The 22,514-nt window shown below is 41.5% G+C and overlaps 1 protein-coding gene across 5 annotated transcripts in view; it reads left to right on the top strand.

Annotated features, from left to right (window-relative positions):
• The window catches only part of MCTP2 (multiple C2 and transmembrane domain containing 2), a 197,459-nt gene that overhangs the window by 120,232 nt on the left and 54,713 nt on the right, over positions 1 to 22,514 (top strand). For all 5 annotated transcript variants that reach the window (XM_064480545.1, XM_010975713.3, XM_031440500.2 and 2 more), the window contains 3 exons: positions 3,815 to 3,916; positions 5,294 to 5,368; positions 7,012 to 7,131. In XM_064480545.1, the coding sequence (XP_064336615.1) occupies positions 3,815 to 3,916; positions 5,294 to 5,368; positions 7,012 to 7,131 (297 nt within the window). The remainder of the gene's footprint in view (positions 1 to 3,814; positions 3,917 to 5,293; positions 5,369 to 7,011; positions 7,132 to 22,514) is intronic.

Genomic DNA, 22,514 nt, shown 5'->3' with positions numbered 1-22,514 from the left:
ATGAAAAAGCACATGTTGCAACAACCTGAGGCCATTTTATTCCTGTGAAATTGCTGTCTATTAAATAAAAATGCCTATGGTTGACAAAGTCGCAAGGAAATGGACAGGCTCTTGCACTGAGGCTGGAAGTGTAATTTAATAGAACATCTTAGGAGGGCAAATTGGCAGTACTTGCCGAAACCATAAAAATAGGCATGCCCCATGACTCAGTCATTCCACCTCTAGGAATGTATTTTTGGGAATGCATCACAGATGCTCAAAGACATCTATGTCTAAAACCATCACAGTGTTTACAGTTGTTACACATTGGGAACAATCTTAGTGAGTTAGAATGGAGGATTGTTAAGCTAATTATAGGATAGTCATAAGGTGAACCATTCTAAATTATGTAAAAAGATCAACTTTTTGGGGAATGTTTCCCATACTTGTTTTATTTTTTAAGTTTAAAAGACAAATGGTTAAAAAGTATATAAATTAAAGTCAGACTTTAAAATTAGATATATTTTTTATTGAAGTGTAGTCAGTTTACACAGTTATGTCAGTTTCTGGTGTACAGAATCATGTTTCAGTCATCCGTGTACATACATAGATTCCTTTTCATGTTCTTTTTCATTATAGGTTACTACAAGGTACTGAATATAGTTCCCTGTGCTGTACAGAAGAAACTTGTTGTTTATGTAATTTATATGTAGTCAATGTTATTTAATAAGGAATTTCTATGTACTTGTCACTGTTACTGCTTTTTGCTGATTATTTCGTGATGACCACTGAGATATGTATTCTTTTTACTTAGAGATCTCCTTTTGTCATAAATTACAAACTGTATCATTACTTTTTGCCTTGGGTGATAGAGATCTCAGAATTAAACTCTGGTCTTAATTGAAGTTACTGTCTCATACCTAAAGACAGAAGTATATATAGATTCTCTGCTCTAAGTTTTCCTTTGGCAGTGCCTTAATTGCCCTATTTAATAGAGGTTTTAAAATTATAAACTGTTAGAAAAAATTTTCTGAGTTTTAAGTATAAATGATAAATATAGTTCTTGACAGGAAAAATATATGTTTAGCTTTCATTTCCTATTATATAAATGCTGTCATGTAGGAGTTTGGCAAGTTGGGGTGTTAACAGAGCTTTTTATCATATATTCTTGTGTTGGAAGTTCAGTTCTATGAAAACCATGGAAAATGAGACTATTTTAAAAATAGTTTCTTTGGTTACTCTTTCAGTATTTAATTATAACACTAAATATTCAAATGAGTTGATCTGTTCCTAACCCAAGCATATCCCAAATACAAGGTAGTGTATTTTCTTTATGTGTCACTGTTTATCTTTTTCCAAAAGATACTTCCTTGTAGCAGACAGACTGAAAAAGTGGAATCAACCAAATGTTCATACATAGGAGGGTTAATAAGTTGTGGTTTATTCATATTTTAAATGTTACCTAGCAGTTTAAAGAAATGAGCCTCATTTCTTTTAGTGTCTTAATATAATGTTATTTTAAAATATATACATCACAAGTTTAAAAACTTGTCAAAAGATTGAGAAATTACAGTGTCAAACGGTATGTGTTTTGCAACTTCATTCTGTATCCATCAATATGATTTGATAAAGAAGTTGCAAAATACATACCGTTTGACACACAAAAAACTGAAAATACTTTTTTCAAGAACAAATTTATGAATAAAAATTCTCAATAAAAATTTTGAAAGGATGCATGCCAAATTTCCTCTCGAATTTCCTTCCAGGGGAAGGAGTGGTGATATTAATGGATGTTCAAAGGGATTCTTTTTTTTCCTGGAATTTCTCAGTCTTTTTACAAGTTTTTAAACGTGTGATTTATATATTTTAAAATAATATACATATATAAAAATCCAGACATGAATATCCTCAGTCATTTCTCTAGCTTTAATAACTGCTTTAATGTCCTAGGTGGATTCAGTGTTTTGCTGACACAATTCTAGGACATTGAGAAAGAGGAAATGATCGTTTACCCAAAAAAAGCCCAACTTCTTCTACTATAAAATATTTCTTTGTGTCCTGATACCTCTTGTTCTTCTGTTGACCTTCCCTCACCCTTAAGAAATCATGGAAATTTTAAGATAACAGTACAATGACCGTGGGTTGAGACAGAGCTCAATTGGACCAAAGTCAGCTTGGCAAATTGTCATGCTGTTTTTGTATTTATTTCTTTCAACTTTAACACCCGCAATTTATTAAGTGAGACAGTGGACAAAAGAGGAAGCTCAGAATCCTGTTTGGACACCGTTTAGGAAGGAAGCCGGGTCTTTATGGGGCACCCCTTCCTCTTAGCCACCGGCCAGGAAACCCATCTTTCTGTTGAAAACCTATTCAATCTGAGAGGTGGGGTGACTTCGGGAAGGAAGGTGACCTCTCCCTTGTAAAGTGGAACGGCTCTGTTTCCCCCCATGACTTACTCAGCTCATTTCCAGCACTGTTTAGAAGAACACTTGTGCTGAGTGCTTGTTAGTGACAGCAGCAGTCATTTAAAAGATGGCTCAAATTTCCCCTGCTGTTTCAAACCCCTGATCGTTACAAACCCAAACAGATTTTGGTCAGCTCACGTTTTGCTGTGCCCTTTTGGAGTTAACAGATAGGCTTCTGACAAGCCAGAGGTTTAGAAACACACATATATCTACTACTGTGTGTGAGATAAACATGGCTGCTGACAAATCTAGAAAGAAAATGCCTTCATGAGTGCCAAGTCATTTTCGAAATGATACAGGGGAAGTTTCTCTTCAGTGCCTTGCATGCTGGGGTCCACAGCTAGATTGGGATACAGAACCGATGTGGTGTGCTGGCTGAGAGAGGCTATCAGAGAAACTTGTTCGTTTTGAATGTTTTTGGATTTTGACCTCAACTTTAGTTGTGCTGATGTATTTAATTTGCACTGCTCCATGGCTGTGAAATACTGGTCATTTTTTTTAAACTGGTGCCTTTATTTATTTCTTTTAAAAAAAAATTTAAATTTTCTTTTAAGGTGGGTAGAGCTGATTAGGTTTATTTATTTATTTTTGAAGGAGGTACTGGGGATTGAACCCAGGACCTTGTGTATGCTAAGCATGTGCCCCACCAGTTGAGCTATACCCTCCCCACCCCATTTCTTAAAAATATTTCAGTAATCTTTGCATTTTGAAATAATTCTTGATTGACAGAAAAATTACAAAGATGATACTGAATTCCCATATGCCCTCACCTAATTTCCCCTAATATTAAGCATCTTACATTTCCGTGGCACGTTTGTTGAAACTAAACAAACTGGCATTGTACATTCCTAGTACCTAAACTAAGGTCTTTATTTGAATTTCATCGTTTTTCCACTAATGCCCTGTTTCTGTTCCAGGATCCAACCCAAGGTAACACAGTGCATTTAGTCCTCTTATCTCCCTAGTCTTCTGGCTTGTGATAGTTTCCAAGTTTTTCCTTTTTCCCATGACCTTGGCCATCTTGAGTGGTACTAGCCAAAAATTTTGTAGATTGTTCATCTTTTTTTTAATAAGTAAAAATGCATAACCTCTGGGATTTTTGAAAGAAAGCCCATGCAGTCTTGGTAATCATTTGCACCACTGATTTTCCATCCACATACCAGTTTCAGCCTGGTAATTATTACTTTATCTTCTTATCAGTTATACCAGCAGTCTAGCCTTAAAAGTTGATTTATGATTTAATATGTTTATGGTTTAATATTTGCTTGATATTGGCTTCATCTGCGTGTGGATTCTGCATTCTCAGCTTTGTCAGTTCGTTCAGTTTTAACCCCATGGGAAGTTTCTGTTTTACCTCTTGTCTGTGGCAGATTCGAGATGGACAAACCAACTGTTATGTATTGAAGAATAAAGATTTAGAACAAGCTTTTAAAGGAGTTATTTACCTGGAAATGGACGTCATATATAATCCGGTAAGTCGAACTGGAGGTACCTCCCAGTTTCTCTGTACGTAAACTAAAAGGTGACCAGCCTGGAGAGACTCAAGTCAGTGCAAAATGCTTCAGGATTTTTGCAGCTAGAGAGAAAACAGTTTTAACACTTCACCAAAGACCAGACTGGACAGTCTGTATTAATCCTGTTAAACCAGTAGAATGGATGGTGTGTAATTCTCAATAAAATGTTAAAGAAAAACAACAATGACAACAAAAAGTAAGGGGGGCAACTTTTTCAGCTTTATTACCTTTAATCTTTTTCCAAGGCAACCATTGGCTGTTGGACAGAAATACTTTCCAGCCTCTGACATGTTATTTAATTATTACAGTGGGTGTCCTGCTGTCCAGCATTGTCAAGACAAGTAGCTTTTCAATTAAAAACTACAATTAAAGGAGGAATTTTTAAATATATGTTTACTTACCAACTTTAAGAACACAGAACAATCCAAGTGTGGAAGTCCTCCACATTTATTTTTCCATAAAATCATTTTATTAACAGCAGTATCTTTTTAGTGACTGACCTTCATCCAGGCTTTCCAGAGCAACATCCATTTCAGGTCTTTTGATCTATGCTTGTATTTCAGTGATTTCTAGAATAATTAATTAAAATGTAGGATTACGACAAGGGGAATGAACAGATCTGGGACACCTGTGCTCACCAGAATAAAACAGGCGATGAAGGGTGAACACTTGTACGTGCGGTATAAACATAGGTGCAACTGGAGTTTTAGTGGGGAAAGCCTTAAATTAAAATGTTAGTTAAGTAATGTTCTCTTTGTCCATCTGACGTAGAGAAGGACTTGAAATTCATTTTTTGAGGTTTTCCTCAGTATAATGATTTAGACCAACTAGCAAATCTCTCTGACCCTCAGTTTATTCCCTATTAGCGGGCTAAAATCAGACCAAAAGGACGCATTTACTTATTTTTCTGGATCATTGATAGGAAATGGGATTCTCAGTGGGAAAGAGGTTTTTATAGCCAGAATTTCACATGCAGGGTGTTACTGGCGAAAGCGTAGTTTCAAAACCTTGATGGGAATGAAGGGAATTTAGAGGCTCTGGTTTGAGAACTTCAGGAGCCCAATCTCTGCAGTGGTTTAGAATCCATCTATTGATCTGCAAAGTGGAAACGACCCTCTGGTGTCTCCTGCATCCCTTCTGACCCCCTGAAGTGATGTCCATGAAATGAGCCCCTGGGAACCCCATGTAGAGCCCCGGGGATCCCCCTCGTCCTTGCTCCCCGCTGGAGCCCTTGCTGTCAGGAGCTCTTGGTTTCCAGGGCTTCTCGGTCATTAGAAAAAGAGGAGGATGAAATCCATTGCAATGCCGCCCTTTATAACACTAATGTCTTTCTAGGTCAAAGCGAGCCTTAGGACCTTTACTCCCAGAGAAAAGCGCTTGGTTGAAGACAGCCGAAAGCTGTCCAAAAAGGTGGGTGGGTGCAGAAAACGGCTTTGTTGGTTCCCGCAGCATCCAGCACCCGAGTCACTTGTCCTGCCTTCTTTGCGTCTCTCCCTCCTTCTCCATCTGCCTCCCTCCCTTGTCCCCTCCTCTCTCTCCCTTTCTCTCCCCACCCATCGCTGAACAAGGACTCCCATAGGCTCAGGAAGAAGGGAAAGACTTAAATCTATGGGGTGAAGCAGAAGGTGTCAGCCCTCCGTTCATACCCTAACCATTCTGGAGACAAAAATGCCTGGCTTCAAGCCTCTCTAAACGTCTCTCGAAGGTTCTTGCCCCTCCTCCCATCCTTTAGTCACAGGTATTTCAGTCTCCAGTCTTGGAAGCTGCAGGGAAGTATCCTGCCCGTGGGCTCCATGAAATCAGCCCAATGGCTCTTTAGAGACTTCCCGCCTTGGCTGCACCCACGGCCGTTCCCACCTCTTCCATGTTGCCTGCATCTGGACTATGCTGGCCGTTTACCTCCCGCTGCATGAACTCTCACTGCCTCTGCCTGTGGCCCTCCATTCCTCCCTCAGCAGTTCAACTGCAAGTAAAGACCGGGGACCCACCCCGGGAGAGGAAATTTTACAATTTTTTTTTTAACTCCGACCTTTGCAGTTCTTTTCAGGGCCCCTCCCTGTCCTCGTCAGACACAGTTCAGGATTTCACTCTGGACCGTTGGTCCCTCCCTGGCTGTGTCACAGAGAACAAAGTGTCCCCTGCTAAAAGTGTTTATTGCCTCCTCCACTTCCTGTGGGGCGAGCAGCTGTGGGTTACAGAAAGCAAGTCAAATAGAAGGGCATCTTATCATCCTTTTGTGTCCCATGAGCTTCTGGACACACTTGGGAAAGGCCTTCAACACCGCCCAAGTGTTTGGCTTTGGTCTGCCCTGACACTGAGTGCGATGTTTATTTTGTGGAATCTGAGCACACGTCCTTCTTATAATTATCATCATTATTGCCCTTGGCCCTGTTGGCTTGAAAGTTAAAACCTGAGTTGAGGTAGGTGGAGGAACCGCTTTGCAAACAAACTGAAACGGATCTACCTCCAGCTGGCAGAAAAGGCATTTCCTTTGCCAAACAGGACCTCCCTCTTTGTGTGTGTGTGTTGGGCTGGAGGGGTGGGGTTTGGGCTCTGATCACACCAGGGGATTTGGGACCGGGGCCCTGGGATATGTTAGGATTCTCCCCAAATGTCTCTTACCACTAGGTGTCCCCCAATTATCATAAAGTTGAAAAGCTTCGCTTAATATGCAAATACTTAAAAAGTCACTTAGTACATGGCAGGCACTGTTCTGAGCCCTTTGATTCTCTCCACAGTCAACAAGGTGCATAGCCACATCCACCCCATAGCATAAGAGAGAGTAAGAAACCGGCCCAAGGTCACAGAGTGAGGAGGTGCGGGGACTGGATTCCCTTCCCAGAGCTGTACTTTCCTATAGAAACGTATATGATCATATTGTAAAAAGAACTTTGAAAAAGTATTAGGGCTCTTCCTTTCCATTATTTTTTTAATTAGCAGGTATATATGTATATATACACATAATATAATTCAGATGACCACGCTGCCTGATCTACAGAGAATATTCGGAGTACTTAAACCTAGTTCCCTGTTTTTCACCCTTTTTTCATCAGATCTTATCAAGGGATGTAGACCGGGTGAAAAGAATCACCATGGCGATTTGGAACACGGTCCAGTTCCTTAAAAGCTGCTTCCAGTGGGAGTCCACGTTGAGAAGCGCAGTAGCATTCGTGGTGAGCTTCATTTTTATGTTCAGATTATTGACTCTGAGTCCCAGAGCCAAATGCAGTTGAGATGGGTTTTATTTTACTTCCATGAAGTAGAAAGATGCGCACTCAGCGTAGCTGAAGTTTACACCTGTAAGGAAACTTAAAAAAAAAAAAATGGTATCCATTCATCTTTCTAAAATGTATGACAGTGTAGGTGGTTAGAGGATGCCTCAGCAGGTGTCTTTCTAAAACCATGTTTGTCAGATTTACCCTTGGAAATTCCTTAAATTACCTGAGTCTTACTCATATATTATCTACTGGAGGGGTTAAGGGAGCTCCTGTCCCATGTGTTTTTAAATGTTTCTGTGCTGGTTATTATAACCATTTGTATAGTCCCCACAATGTGTTTGTCTTTTCCTGTGCCCATGAACGCTAGTGTTTTTTTTTTTTTTGAAAAATGACAGTTGAAAAGTCACATGACTAAATTAAGACTAAAATGCTCTATGTTTTAAATAAATCATTGACAAACTTGGATATTGAAAAAGAAACATTTATTCATGTCAAGCCTCTGGAGACGTAACTGATGAGTGCACGTTACAAGTGACTTAGCACCACGAGGGAGCACCTCTGATGTCTGTGAAGTGCACTCAGTCTCTCTGATGACACTGGTCCTTGCTGATGTGCAGAATAACATTACAGAAGCTCAGAGCTGCAGGAGACCTGAAAACCACCTCAGTCAGCCACTGAGCGTCCAGGAATCTTGTAAGGACCTGGAAGCGCAGTGTCCTCACTTTGCATCCCCGGGCCTTCTCCCTCATCTGTAAAGGGACTTGTCACGGATCAGATTGGTAGTGTCAGACGTGTGGGGAGACACCAAGTCACTCCACTGCTAATCTTGTGCATTTGGTATTATGCCATTCCTTTCTGTCCCATGCAGAGATCGCAGTAGGATCCATGTGTGAGTGGTCCGGTCGTGATCACGGTTCTTCTGCCCACCAAGCATATCCTCATCAGAAAAAATCAGCCCCAGATATTGGTGGGTTCTGGGTCACTCCCACCCTAACTAGGCAAGCAGCATACCAGTTCCCTAAGAGGTTTTCTCTTTGCTGTTGGAGAACATTCTGTTTGGGCCCCTCGGCGTTCGTTTTTCACGGCTTAAGGAGGTGAAGGCCTATGGTGGTTGCAGCCGTGGCCTTTCATAGACTTTTTCTTTGGTTTGAAGTTGCTAAAACAATCAGCCTTGATCACAACATTTATTAGGATTTTATTAAATCTGTGTCTGTCTTGGACTTGGCGTTTATTCCTCTGCCTCCCTTCCTTACATTTCTCCTTGGTGGGGGGCTGCGTGGGTCGGGTTCCTCTTCAGCCTCCCTGCCTCCGTTTCCCAGCAGAATTCTCTTTAGAAGCTTGCCAGGGAACGTTCTATGTGATTCTGGGCAAAAGAGGCAGGTCAGCAGGATTGGTGGTTTCTTGCAGTCGGCATCCCGGGCCAGCCCTTTCCAGGAGCGAAGGTTTTCCTCTTTCTTGAGCTTCGTGTCTGGCACCGTGATTTTTAGAAAAACAAGAGCTCTGTTGCCCTGGATTGTGTAAGGGACTGACAGAAATGATTAATGGGCCGCCGGCCTGATCTGAAGAAAGATTAGAACAAATGAATAGAAATAGGTCGCTTTATGGGGGGTACTTCTCAGTGGGGAGGGAGCCTTGGCGGTGGGACCCCTTCTGCCTGGTACCCTGAGTGTCCTCTCCTAGCTGAGCCCTCTGCCAGGCTGGCTGCCAGATGCAGGGGGTCCTTTCACATCTCTGAGGCCCTCAGAACGAAAGATAAAGAGGGGGCTTTCCCGGCTGGTTTGCCGAAATACAATTTTGCAAGGATTCATGGGAGGCCCCTCTGTCTCAGTGGATGGGGGACATTTTCCACTGGACGTCACTGAAAAAATGCGAAGTCAGTGATTGAGAAGTGGTCCACGCACCAGCTCTGTCTCTGGATTGTCCTGAAGGGCCTGAAATAGTCAGCTTCCCTCAAAACGGTTAGTTTTCCGTTCCCACTTAAATCTCTCCTTCTGAATGATTATCTCATGGTGACTTCAACCAGCCATAGTGGGGCTCAGCGATACCGCAGATGCAGAAAGGCAGACATCTCCCCTCCCTAAGCTGGCTATGTGTCATTCTGTTAGAGAGTGTTTTTGTTGCTACTATCATGTTGGTCATTGCATAACTGTCTCTGCTCTTTATGTGGGAACATATGAAAAAAGTGCATTATTAGGATAAAATTAAAAAAAATTTATTTCAGTCTCCCTATGTCTTTAAAGAAGATCATGGGTAACCTTTAAACCTTCCTATTTTTTGGAAAACATTTCGCTGTCATGGATTTTGCTTACAGACTCAGGCTCGCTGCTTGTGGAGCATCGATGGGTGATTCCACGCTGGGGGCTGCCACTCGCGGTGTCCCTGACTCCATAGGACTCCTTTAAGGGTTGTCCTTCTGTAAACTGTTGGATCCTCAGGTGACTGGGGCCAGAGAGGGAGGACAGGAGGCTGTGGTGCTGAGAGCCAGCTCCTCTCCCTTGCTCGCTCTTGAGAACACCACATTTGTCCTTTGTGACACTGCCGTTTCCTGCGATCTGCTGCGGGCAGAGTTCTGCTCCTGGTCTTCATCCATCCACGTGGCACTTTGCTCTTATTTCACCTCCCTGTCTTGGCATCACAGGGATGGACCAATTCTGTGCTGATCTGAAAGCAAAGTCTTAAGCCAAGGATTTATTAAACAGTAGGACTGCATTTGAAGACCTTTCTGTAGCAGAAGTCAGGTTAAGTGCTCTTTGAGGGTTCGCCGCACAGGGGTGGAAAGAACCATTTCTGCTGAACCAGCCTCTGTCGGGGCTTCCCCTCCCCCTCGAGGTGCAGCACCACGAGCCAAGGGCAGGACTCGAGGGCTTTGTTTTCACTTCTGTTTTGTCAGGTAGCAGAAGGTTGCCGATTAACATCATGTCAGTGTCTCTCTTTTCAGATGATACAGAGCATGACTGTTACGGAATTGTGTTTAGATTCTGGCTGTTAATTTTAAGACTTGATGAAAGCACACCGTACACTTTCTAAGGATGACTCCGGATGTGTGTGTGTGACCATGTCCTATCTTGCTGAAAGCAGGAGTTAAAGCAGAGCACCCTGTTAAGACCCAGGTCCACGCGGTGTCCAGTCCAAGCGGATGGACAGACAGGAGAACGTGTGTCTTGTTAAACTGTCTGAGCAGCAGTCTCCCTTGCCAGGGGACTCACCCGCTCTCCACTTACTTGGGTGATCGTGTTCCCAACACTAAGAGAAGAAAGTTGTCTTTAATTCTCTAACACCAGCTGTGTGAATGTTACTGTGTACTGTTTAATACATTGTTATAGTAAGAGATTAAGTGTGGGCTTTTTCAGAGTGGGCAAACCATTCCAAATCATGCTTGTCCGGGCTCAGTTTTTTTGTTAGGATGATGGTAGTGAACCTTGCTCACTGCTTCTTTTGAGTCTTTTTCTCTTTCCTCTAAGCTTTCTTGATATTTTTTCTGCCATGGTGTTTTCTGAGCTTTACTTGTTTGAAGTTAAAGAGAATTGTGCTTTTTTTCACTCAAAAATTCCCATTCTTGGTTTTCCAATTGAAAGACGATTAATACGAGATGTCAGTCTATTGACAGAGGTCAAGTGTTGCTAAAATATGCCAAGAAGAAGCACGTCTGGATATTTCCCTATGAATAGATTTGTGAATATACAGGGCACGTTATATACATGCCCGTGGTCAGTCCCAGTCATAAGCTTTGAACTCTAGAGATAACAGCTTGCGTTGTTCCAGCGCGTACTGTGTGTCAGGTTCTGCTCTAAGCATGCTATAAATGTTAATTCATTTAGTTCTCACAACAACCTGCTGATGTGGGTGACAATTTCAGTTTCGCCTTCTCGTTACAGATGAGAAAAATGGCCCTATAGGGGTTAAATAAACTGTCAGAGATTATATGCTTTAAAGAGGCAAAGCTGAGACCTAAACCCAGACCATCAGGATTTAGAGCCTGTGCGTTTAACCATTGGGCTGCACTGCCTCTCGCTGAGGCCCGGGATGCAGTGACTGTGGTCCTTGTATTTAGATAGGTGGTAACAACTCTGGGGACAACCTAGGAGTCGTTTCAGGTGTGTATTTAGATGTTATGAATGAGAGTTGAGTGTATTCCAAGACTCTTTGGGAGAAAGCAACTCTCATCACGTGGGTGGGAATAATTCTCAGACATAGTCATTATAGTCACAAAAAAATGGAGCTGAAATTAAAGAAATGAACGAAAGGTGGAAATGTCTGTAGCATCTTTGGGGAACAGCCCAGACCGTGGGAATCACAGGCGTATGACAGCCTTGGAATTTAGCTTGATGATCTGGAAAACCTCAGTGCTTGTTGGTTCTAGGCTGAGCCCCAGGTTGAAGTCTGAGTTATCTTTTCCTACTTTGGGGGGTGGGGAGCTCTTAGATGATGTAAAAGGGCTTCCAAGGAGAGAGTGAGGAGGGGAAGCAGCTAAAAGGAAGGGGCCATGGAAGGAATCTGTACGTTTCAGATTTTCTTCAAGAATTCCAGTTCGTTCAAAATAAGGGCTAGTGGTAGAAAAGAGTAGCTGTCTACACGAATGCACTGCTACAAAATGTTTTAAAACAGTATCTTCCAGAAAGATAGGCCCATATTTCTAGTGTGGGAAGGGGTGCCATATTGTATATTCCCGTGTCTCAGTGTAAATACATTATTTGATAATAGTTAAGATAAAATGGTTTTCCAAGGGTGATTTTTGCATTGTGAAGTTTGTATTGTAGAACCAATCATCTGTATAAGGTTTTCTGGGGTTTTTTTTTCTTGGGTATTTATATTTTACAAACCCCAATGTCGTCTGTAGAAAGACTTAAAGCTATATTATGGTATAGTGCATTGTTTCATATAGCAAAAAACATTTGCTTGACAGATGGCGTCATCAGAAGATTATTTTCAATAGCAAAGGTCTCCCAATGCCCTAAAAAAAAAAAAAAAGGATTGCGTTTATGTAGTTTTGTTTTTCCACCAGTCTTTCAGGCACACACCTATTGCATCAAAGGAGGAGAGTTGGTCGGGCACTGATGGATTCCTTACTTTTTAAATTTTTACTTGGATCTTTGATGTTAAAAAGCAATCTCAGTCTACCATATGTCAATGGGTATCTTCATAAACTATGCTTTTAACATCTGTGCCCTTTTTTCTGATATTTTTGTTTGTAAGAAAATGAAGAATTTATTCTTCATCATGGACAGGACCTGCATTTGGATACATAATTTAAAGCATCCATCAACCTTCCCCCTCCCCAATAAGATCAAAAGACAGTTCTCCACTTTTCTTAGTGATACCTCATATTTAATATATACAGAATGCTTTGCTTTTAGAAAGCCTGTAATTTTGAGGAATGTGAAATGATTTCACATCAGACTTAAAAACAATAACAAAATGTTGGCCACTATATATAAAAATAGATTTAAAAAAAAGTTTCTGCTGTATAGCACAGGGAACTATATTCAATATCTTGTAATATCCTTTAATGAAAAAGAATATGAAAACGAATATATGTGTGGATATGCATGACTGGGACATTGTGCGGTACGCCAGAAACTGACACATTGTAACTGACGGTACTTCAGTTAAAACAACAACAGTAACAACACAGACCCTTCCATCACACATGCGTGTGTGTATCCATACACAAGACGCAGAGGAAATTAGGAAAGCAAAAAGCTTTTCTCTTGAACATTTGGTGAGAACAGTTCAGTGAAAATTTCCTATGGGACCTTGCAGAGTGCCTCTGTTCCTGGTCCCTTCTGTAGCCCACAGGACACATATTGAACTTTGTTTGGTACAGATGAAAACTACAGTGGACATTCTGTTTTCTGATCCGGCTATTAAAATAGTGCTGGTCAGTTGTGTTCTTGATGCTTTAGATGTTTATGTGTTAACTGTGTTTAGAAGATTTTTCTTAAGTTCCAGCTCCGATGTATTCACAACTAAATGCACTGCGTTTGATTAAACTTTTGGTGGCTGTTTCCACATCCACTAGAAGTCACAATCGGATGTACAAAGCACCCACTGGTTTGGTGAGTGTTCATGCAATTGCAGCTCGGAGATTAAATATATTCCCTTAAAGCTGAAAAAAAATCCACAGTTCCAATTACCATTTTGTCTGAAGGAGAAAGTTTTTTAATACATCTTAAAGCATAAATGTATATACTTCTATATAAAGATGTATAAATATATTATATAAAATGCTTAAAATATTTGCCAGTTTATTATTTGTTTTATTTATCATTTATCTGATGATTTCCCAAATCTTCCTTTTCACAGAAGACTACCTACTATACTTTCAAAAATACTTTAAGGTTCTTTTCCAGCATTTTTTTTTTCATAAGAACAATCCATTATTGCACATTGTGATTATAATTTTTTACAACATAATTGCACCTTCTATTGACAGCTTCTCAGGCATTAACTAATTATACCATTTAATAAAATTACGGTAATTGCATTAAAAGATTATCTGTTGAAAATTTAAAAGGACACTCTTAGCTCTTTTAGCATATTTTCATGTTTATATTTTCAACTTTATAATTGAATTGCACTTCCAGACAGAGTCATAGCTACGCTGAATGAAAACAGGTGGTATTTTGGAGCGTCCCAATTTTGACGAGTAAGCATTAGATCTTCTTTTTTTTTCTTTTTTTTTTCTTTTTTTAAAAATCCTTGAACAGCATACATTGCCAAGCCTCACCCGGCCCCGTGAGATAAGAAGAGAATAGTTCTGCTGGGTCCAGGCCTGGGATGGGGATTGTCTGTCACCACCCACCACCTTGCCTGAGCTTCTGTCGGGATGCACTTACAAGCATGTGTTTTTCTGCCTTCTGTGGATGTTCTGGTTAAGAGCCATTGTCTTTCACAGACTGCAGAGAACCCAGTCTAGTTTGCTCTGCTGTCCACAGGTATCCTTCTGTGAATTTGAACTTCATCTCAACTTTAGGACCTAAAGTCTCAGAGAAAGGAAAGACTTCAGAGATCATGTCACTCCTTGACCCCTCTGAGCTCCACCACCTCCTTCAGGCTTGCCCCTCTCCCTCCCTCCCTCCCTGTCCACAACCACTGTTTGGCCAGTGTCTCGAACACTTGTTAGATACTGAGATGCAAAGGTGACATTTCCGCCTCTCCTCCTGCGCTCTTTTCTTCTCTCTCTTCCTTCATCCCCCTTCCTTCCCTCTTTCCCTCCTCCTCGCCCCATCTCCCAGCCTCGCCCCAGCACCCTCTCTACCTCCTTTGCTGCCCCCCCTCATCTTCTCCCCAAGCTTCCCTCCCCCAGCCTCCTTTTACATTTAAAATCAAAAATAACCTTTTAATTATTATAGCACCCCGTAAGAAAAAAATGAATTTGCCCTTTGGAGATCTAAGCATGGAAATACTTTTAACCTGTGAAATGAGCTACACCTGTGGGTGGGAGTTATTCTCTGATGTAACCGCTGGGAGATGATGGTGTTGCTCTTCTAACTCATGGGGCCTCAAAGAAACGGTTGCTGTTTCATTTCACAGGGTGTGTTATGTGAGGACTTGTGGAGGACCTGCTGGAGGACAGGGTAGAAACACACGCCGCTGTATTCTGTGCCGTGTGATGAGTGTCCGAGAGTCAGCTGTTTCTAGGGCAGATGGATGTGCTTGGAACCAAAGAATGCCAAAGCACATGGTTCTACCTTGAATGCTGTGATAGTGCTTTTCATGTTTGACCTAATAAATTAAGTTCTTTATGTCAAAAAATAGGAGGGATTTGATTTCAGTGACCTAATAACGTCAGGTGCACGTCCTAGGCTAAAACACCATTCAGTGTAACGTCACTGTAAGATTGAAGCATCATTTTAGGACATGGTGAGCTGCAGAATGGATGGAATGACGAAGTCCTAGTCTTTGATCTGTATGTCCTTACTGCTTACGATGGGGCTGAATACACTGCAGACCATCTGTTACCAGACACCGCTTCTGTATTATCACAACTCCTCCTCTGACCACGGCAGCCTGTGGCCCCACCAGAGGGTACGGTTCAGAGATGACCGAACAGCTCCATCGTCATCTTTGCCGATGTGTGTTTTCCCAGCTTTCTCTGGACCCTGCCCACCCAGAGGGCGGTGCCAAATGCCCAAAAGACGGTCAGCAGCAGGAGAACTAGGGGAGGAGGATGGAAGATGGCGAATCTAACCCCGATCAACTGCCCTTGGATCTGGAGGGATTTTATTTTTGATTCTTAACGGAGCTGGGGACTTCCCCATCCCTCCAATCTGTGTATATGACACCTGGATGTGTAAACATTTTGTATGATGCCAAAATGGAAAGGAGTATTTAGAAATAAAAGAGGTCAGGGGAGGGAGGGAGAACCAGAGAGCTGGTGTGTGTGGGAACAGGTACAACCTGCTTCCCGCTTTGGTTTTGACCTGTTGGAGCACCGTGCTCAGCCCTGATACGTCTGGCTAATTTGAGAGTGCCGTATTTTGCGGTCCGAGCTTCGTCATTTGTTTGGAAGCTGTCATTTTTATTAGTCTCTCTGGCCGATCCCTGGGGCTCCCCATCAGGTGGCGCGTGCTCTCCGTCGTCTGGCTGCGCTTGGCAAGCCGCGGGCCCTTTGATTGCTGTGTGACGCGGGCGTGCTGGCTGGGCAGCCTATAATTAGACCCACCACAGGTGACAGTTACAAGAGAGCCTGGTAATCATTCTAGCCGCCCGATCTGATGTTTACGGAGAGAGACCGTCTTTGTGGTCTGGTTAGGGTTTACCGTGCCGTACTGTACTTTTGCCATTTGATTGATGATTTACAAAGGTGTGTTTTGCTGCCTCTCCTCTTAGCTTGGGCTTGTGTCATGGGCTTTTTTTGTTGTTTAAACTGAAGTACAGTCACTTACAGTGTGTCAATTTCTGGTATACAGCACGATGTCTCAGTCAGTGTCACAGGCTTTTTAAATAACAGAGCTAATTTGTGGGTGAGAGGGTTATTTTCATTGGACTGATATTCTAACTCCCACTTTTATCAAAAAAATAGGAAGACAGATCAAAAAGCCAATTCATTATGTCATCGTCTAAACCATGTCCTTGTACAATGTTTACTGACTGTTCTCATCTCTCCAGGATTTTCTTACAACCCAAATCCATATTTTTTGGCCCTTTCAAATGACTTTTCCATTTCTGGCCAAGCTTTCTAAAATTTTTTTGTTTCAGCTCATTGCCAGGGACACTTCATTCTGTCAAGGAAAAAAAAAAAAGACACTTCTTAGCTCAACTGGTGTTAAGATGAGACCCCCATGGCCACAGCTTTAAGTCTGGAGAAGCATGGAACTATAGATTGTTAAATCAGGGCGTCTTCCGTGTTTATTCATAGGGGAAGGAACTGAAGGCTTCAGTAAAGTGATTTTCCTTGTGGCCTGTTAGAACAGAGAATTCTCAGCTCTTAGACCATTTTTTACGGCATGTGGCTTTTGTGATCAATTGCAATTATAGTTTTAGTTCACAAATATGAACTGCATCTACACAGTGTCCATGGATTATGGTTATTAAAATTTTTTAAAGCACACTTTTCTGCAAGTCTTATGTCTGGAGAGTTGCTACTCAGAGGGGTCAGATGCCCCAGAGTAATGTTCCTTTTTGTGAGTCCGTCTGACCTTTTTCTTATGGGGATGAATCTTCCTTATCGAGATGTCCTGGAGTCAGTGATGAAGATGATGGTCTGAGAATGCTGATGGTAATCTGCGCTTGTGTGTTCTGGTTTCAGTTTTGACTCCTGCCATTAAACTTGTTCTTACTTTCTTGGGCTACAATAACATGTTGAGTGAAATATTGTCTTACATTTGTCTTTTGTTTAAAGAGCCACAGAATACTAAGGATGAATTTGCTGGTTGCAACATTTCATCCGCTCTGGTATAAGCCGGGGACAGGCGGTTATAAACTTTACTGTCAACTATTCCATAGCAAAAGCACCTTTCCTTGGAAACCACTCTAGGCCTCAGATTTTTAGTAAGGAAATTTCTGTAGACTCATTTCTTCTCCGAACTCTGCTCTGCAGAATAAGGAAAATGTGATGTTGTGTTTGGCAGTTAAAAAATTAGCTGCCTGTGGCCTCAGTCGCCTGCACCTCTTTCAGTAAATTTTAGTTTGTACTTCATTGGTGATTTTTGAAACTTTTATTAATGTACATATTTCACAAGAAAAAGAATTCATTTCCTGGGAACTTAGTACATGCGGTTACACACATGCAGGGACACACACATTGGGGGCGGGGTGTGATGGGAAGAGGAGGAGGAAGAGAAAAAGAAAGAATAGCAAACAGCCTGACCATTGTTGTTTCCTTAAACATCGTCCTGCAGGTGGCGATAGAAACTCATAAATGATAAAAATCCCACGATAAACTTCTGTGCACTGTTTCTTGGGTATTTCAATTTCAGTAATTTATTTTTAATTTGTTACAATTGTCTACAAGCAGAAATCATTATATTAGGAAAAAAATCACATTTTCATGTTGTTAATTTCCTCTGTTTTTTAATAATGATGTTCTCAGATACTCTATAGCGTGTTCATCTTTATGCACAAGAGATAAGATCTAGATTTTGGCTGAGTTGGTACAGATTTCGTATGGCAGATAACCATTTTAAGCCTGCTTTTACAAAAATTTTACTTTTCTTAACCCATAGCTAAAATTTGATGCCTGTGCATCAAAGGTTTATAAAGTCCTTTGCTATCGAATATTAAGTTGCGCAGGTAAAGAGCTGTGTGTGCGTGTGTGTGTGCGTGTGTGTGCGCGCGCCTGTGTGTCAGTATCAAATCAGTTGCTTTCATTTCCTTCCCTAGCTAATTGTTGCAGGTTAGTTTTAATCTGAGTGGAATCGCAAATTCTTTGAATGCTATTTCACCTAGCAGTAAAAACACAACATAAACCGTTTCTTTTAAAAAATATTAGAAATTGCATAGTGGATATGGTGACATTTTTCCGCTTATTTTTGTGACTTCATTTTGGACATGGCTCGAGCAAAGTTAAAGCATTCCGTAGCCCCTTCCTGCCTGCTGGTTAAGGTTCAAAAGTTCTTAAATTGCTTTTTGTGAATATATATTTTCATTTACCATTTTTCTTACGTTTGGGTTTGAAAATGCAAATTCTGAAGTGATTAGCTTAAACATAAAGCTAATTTTCAGCTCTTTTTTTTTTCCTTGTAGTCTCATTTAAAAAACCTTTGCAGTGCACATTTTCAAGGGGAGCTGCCTGGATTCTAAGCAAATGTAATTATTTTGGTTTAAATGCTTTCAGCTTTAGATGTGGAGTGTCCTCGGCAGACAACTGTGATGTTCTTGAGCAAATTATGTGAAATTGAATCTTTGTCTCTCTTCTGAACATTTCGCTAAGTCTCGTGGTGAAGTTCAAACCTATGAGGTCTTGTGTACCGTACCTTCAGATAGAGAATTTCTTACAATAGAAGAGGGGGAGAAAGAGAAGAGCCTTCTCTTTCTAGCCTTCTTATATTCTTTTTCAATTGTGATTCCAACTACTCATGAGAGGGGAGAGTGGAAAACATGTCAGACCCTCGGAAAACCTATATTGCTGCCTTCATATAAAGAATTTTCAGTTCTCTGCTGTTCACAGCGGACCAAAATCTAATCCATTAAAAAAAAAATACATGGTAGTAAGCACTTCTTGAAAATGTTTATAATAAATGGTAAAAGCCAGCTTCCACTGTGAGATTAGCAGTTGGAACAGGATGTGTTCATCAGGAAGTAGGTGATTGCTGGACCAGTGTCCCACCGCATGACCCACAGGACAGATGAAGATTTAAAAGCTCGCGGTGCAAGGAGTTGATTTGGTTCCCCCCCTTTGCTTTCTTTTGCATATTGCAGTGTTGATTCTCGCTCGCGGTGCTTTTCTCGGTGGATCTATTATGAAGTTCATTTTATAGACAAAAAGCAGGCGTTGCGTTGGAGGGTGACCCCCCCACACACACACACCTCATGCTCATCGATGACCTATTCGCATTAATGGAACCAATTCACTTTTACAGAACGGACTCTGTAGCTTTAAAAAATAATAAGAGAATTGTGAAAGACGATTTTCCAGGAGTCTGGGCTCCCCCTCCACCTGCCCCCATCTTAAAGATACAGGAAGCAGTGCTGTGGATTCTGGTGATTTTCCTGCTTTTGGCTTGAATTGCAGTCCAGTGTCAGAGCTAGTGGACAGGAGAGCTCATGAATAATGCCTTCTAGGTGGACGATACCTATGGTAACACAGGCACGGTGACTAAGAGATCAAATACACTGGCTAAAAAGCCTTAGGGAAGCATTATGTGTCTGAGGTCTGATCTATTGTCTGGGAGGTCGGAGAGTGTTAATGCACTCGGCAAAGATTACACTCCCCTCTAATTGCTCCAACACTTCCTTAAAGGATTTAAACAGTCAGGAAAGGTGATGCTCCTTGTCAATTTTTGTCTTCTGCCTGCAGTGGAAGTTTATCTGTCTTTCCGCGGAGACCACTAGATCAAGTCGCCCCGCCAGTGTCAAAGGCATAAACTCTGAATTAAGAGGGAAAGCAAAGAGAGGCGTTATTTACGGCTCCATTATTACTTGCTCTTTAAATGCTTTGCATTCCATTTCTGGTGTTTACATTGTGAAAACGACCGCATAGCTGTGCTCGCAAAGTGGGGCAAGGATGAAAGAAGTCCAGAGCTTCTCTCTGACTTTTGTTCAGATTTATTTTCGTAATCTTGTCTCAGTGCCATAAGGGCCAGTGTGGCATTTTGCATTTAGGTTATTTCGGTTAAAGGCATAGAAAAGAGTGAACTTTACCATTTCCTCTGTGCTGTTTCCCCCAACACACACACACGCACACACACACACACACACACACCCCAACACACACACACACACACACACACACACACCCTGTTCTGAAATGTTTATCCTAAATTAGGCACATCCAAGACTGACTCACACGTAGGGCCTGATAACTTTGTCCAGACCATCCTTGTAAATTTCAAATGTTGTGCAAACAACATGTTTAAAAATCTCTCCTGTCTGCATTAGAGAATGCTTACTCATTCCTGTGTGTCCGGAAGCTGAGATAATAGTTTTGTCAGACTCTGTACCTCTTACGTTGTTTTGATTATAACTCAGTATTTCCTAAATGTCACTGAAAAGCTTAAAAGAAGCTTTTAGGTTGTTTAGAAAATACAGGAGATTTGTATGTTGGCGATACCACGTTGCACTCCGTAAATTCAGTGTCTGCATTGCCATTGGAGTGGGGAGGGCCCGCCTGCGTTTCACCCTGAGTGTTTTCTACCCCCTGTGCACAGTTACATCTCTGAGAGGTAAGGACTCTTCCTAGATCAGTTCAAATTGCTAATATATGTGGCCTAGAGCCTGCAATGTAACATTTATGTTGTCTCCAAAGGGAACTTGAGAGGATTCCCTGTAATTCAAGATGGTAGTCTGAATGATGGGTGTAGATGGAATTTTTTTTCTTTTTAAGAAATCCTTGTTTGTCCCGTGGGATTTTCACGCCTTTTGGCTGACGGCACTGTATTTTACTCATGCTGTATAAAGCTGTCAGTGCGCGCGTCATGTGTGTGTCCTGAAGACCGAGCAGATGACGAGAAGGATTGCTGGAGGGGGAAAACCACATTTGAATCAACATCTTCAGAAGAGAATCTCGCTGGTGTCTCCCATTTCCTGCTCCTGCGTGGACCGTCCCTCACACTTCTTCCTCTTGTACGTTCCCTCGCACTGTTGGTAGATTACACTGAATGTTTCATCTGTATATAAAAATTAAAAATTCAAACAAAAATCTGGCCCACATGAAGAACAGGCCCTTTGGGCATATGGTTCATTATGCATATTCGTTTAATTACTAAAACACTTGGGACGGCTTTCCTGCCCTAGCTTTCAACTTGCAAAGTTGGATCTCTCCTATTGCACGGAAAATGTAGCACAGAATTCTGTTCTGGGGCGGGGGGGGGGGGGGGAGAAAGGAAAAGGGGGGAATAAAAAGAGTCTTTGAAGAAATTATCAGAATTCACCAAAAGGAGGTACAATTCTCAGTATGAAACCAATCGCCATTGGAACCTCTCTCCTCTTTTTCTCTCCCTTTTGGTCTCTTTCTCCCTCAGATTTCTGCCACTGCCCCCGAAGGCTGGTTTTACTGTGGTTAGTTTATACGATCAGGAACAGGACAGGAATGTGAGACTGAGGCTTTGGGTTTCCAGCACATTCCCTCTGAGCGACTCAGGTCTCACGATGAAGCTGTCTAAGTTTTATTGGTTAGAAAGGCAGGGCTATGAAAGTGTGGCTTTAATTGATTTTTCAGGGCAAACAGGTGGTGATGGTTTAGACCTGCCCTAGCCTCCGTGCCACTCCTAATTTGAAGCTGCACGTATAATAGCTTTATTAAAATAAACAACCTCCTGGCTTTGCTTTTACTTGCACATCTGCCTCTTGGATGTTAAAGGGCCTTTTAGAATATTTTCATTCAGTGCTCAAGCGGATCTGATCCTTAAAAAAAAACCTGAGGAATATTTTATTTTCTGTGTCATCAAACTTACTATTTCTTTGCTTGAAATGAAAGACATTAAAATTCAAACAGCATCTTTAAATAGGATCATTGTTTCAGGAGTTTTTGTTTTTGCTGTTGTTTGGGGCACATTTATTTACATGATGGAACAGATTTTAAACGTAACAGGCCAAAAATTGAATTTGTACTTGCTGGGTTTTGATTTCAACAATTGCTTGAGTGAGCAAATGATTGCTTCAGTGTGAGTGTGTGACTCCCCGCTCGTGTGTGTGTGCCCGCGCGCACGTGCGTGCACATACATGCTCAAAGACCATATTTTGGGTTTCTTCCCAGTTTATAGTGATGTCTCAGGATTGTCAGAAAACTGCTTGGATTCCTCCTGATCCAAATAAATTCAGGGCTCCTAAAAGCATTTTTAAGGGAAAGGAAGATCCAAACCTTGGCATCATTTTTGGTTTTAATGACAAGTACGCGTGGCTCTGATACAAGCACAATTTTCTTTTCGATTAAGTCAATAGGTAGTCTCTCCGAGTAATGGGAGACCGTCCAAGACATCCTTGATATGATTCTCCAAGGAATTGTACTTTGCTGTATATAAATAGCATTGCTCCCTAATCGCTCTTGGAGGGTTCCCGAATTAAGACACCTCAGTCTGTTTTAAGCACATTGAGCATGTACAGAGCTATTGCAGGCTTAATGTGAACGTACTGCAACGTTACCTCTTTTAGTGCCTGGAAGCAGGCTGCGAGTGGAGTGACTTAACACAGTGAGCTGCTTTATTTGATCACTGCACTAGTGCTAATTAGATACACTT

Source organism: Camelus dromedarius, chromosome 29, assembly GCF_036321535.1.
Source record: "Camelus dromedarius isolate mCamDro1 chromosome 29, mCamDro1.pat, whole genome shotgun sequence".
Classification (NCBI taxonomy): Eukaryota; Metazoa; Chordata; class Mammalia; order Artiodactyla; family Camelidae; genus Camelus; species Camelus dromedarius.
Note: the sequence above shows the minus strand (reverse complement) of the source record. Positions and strands in the feature narration are given on the sequence as shown.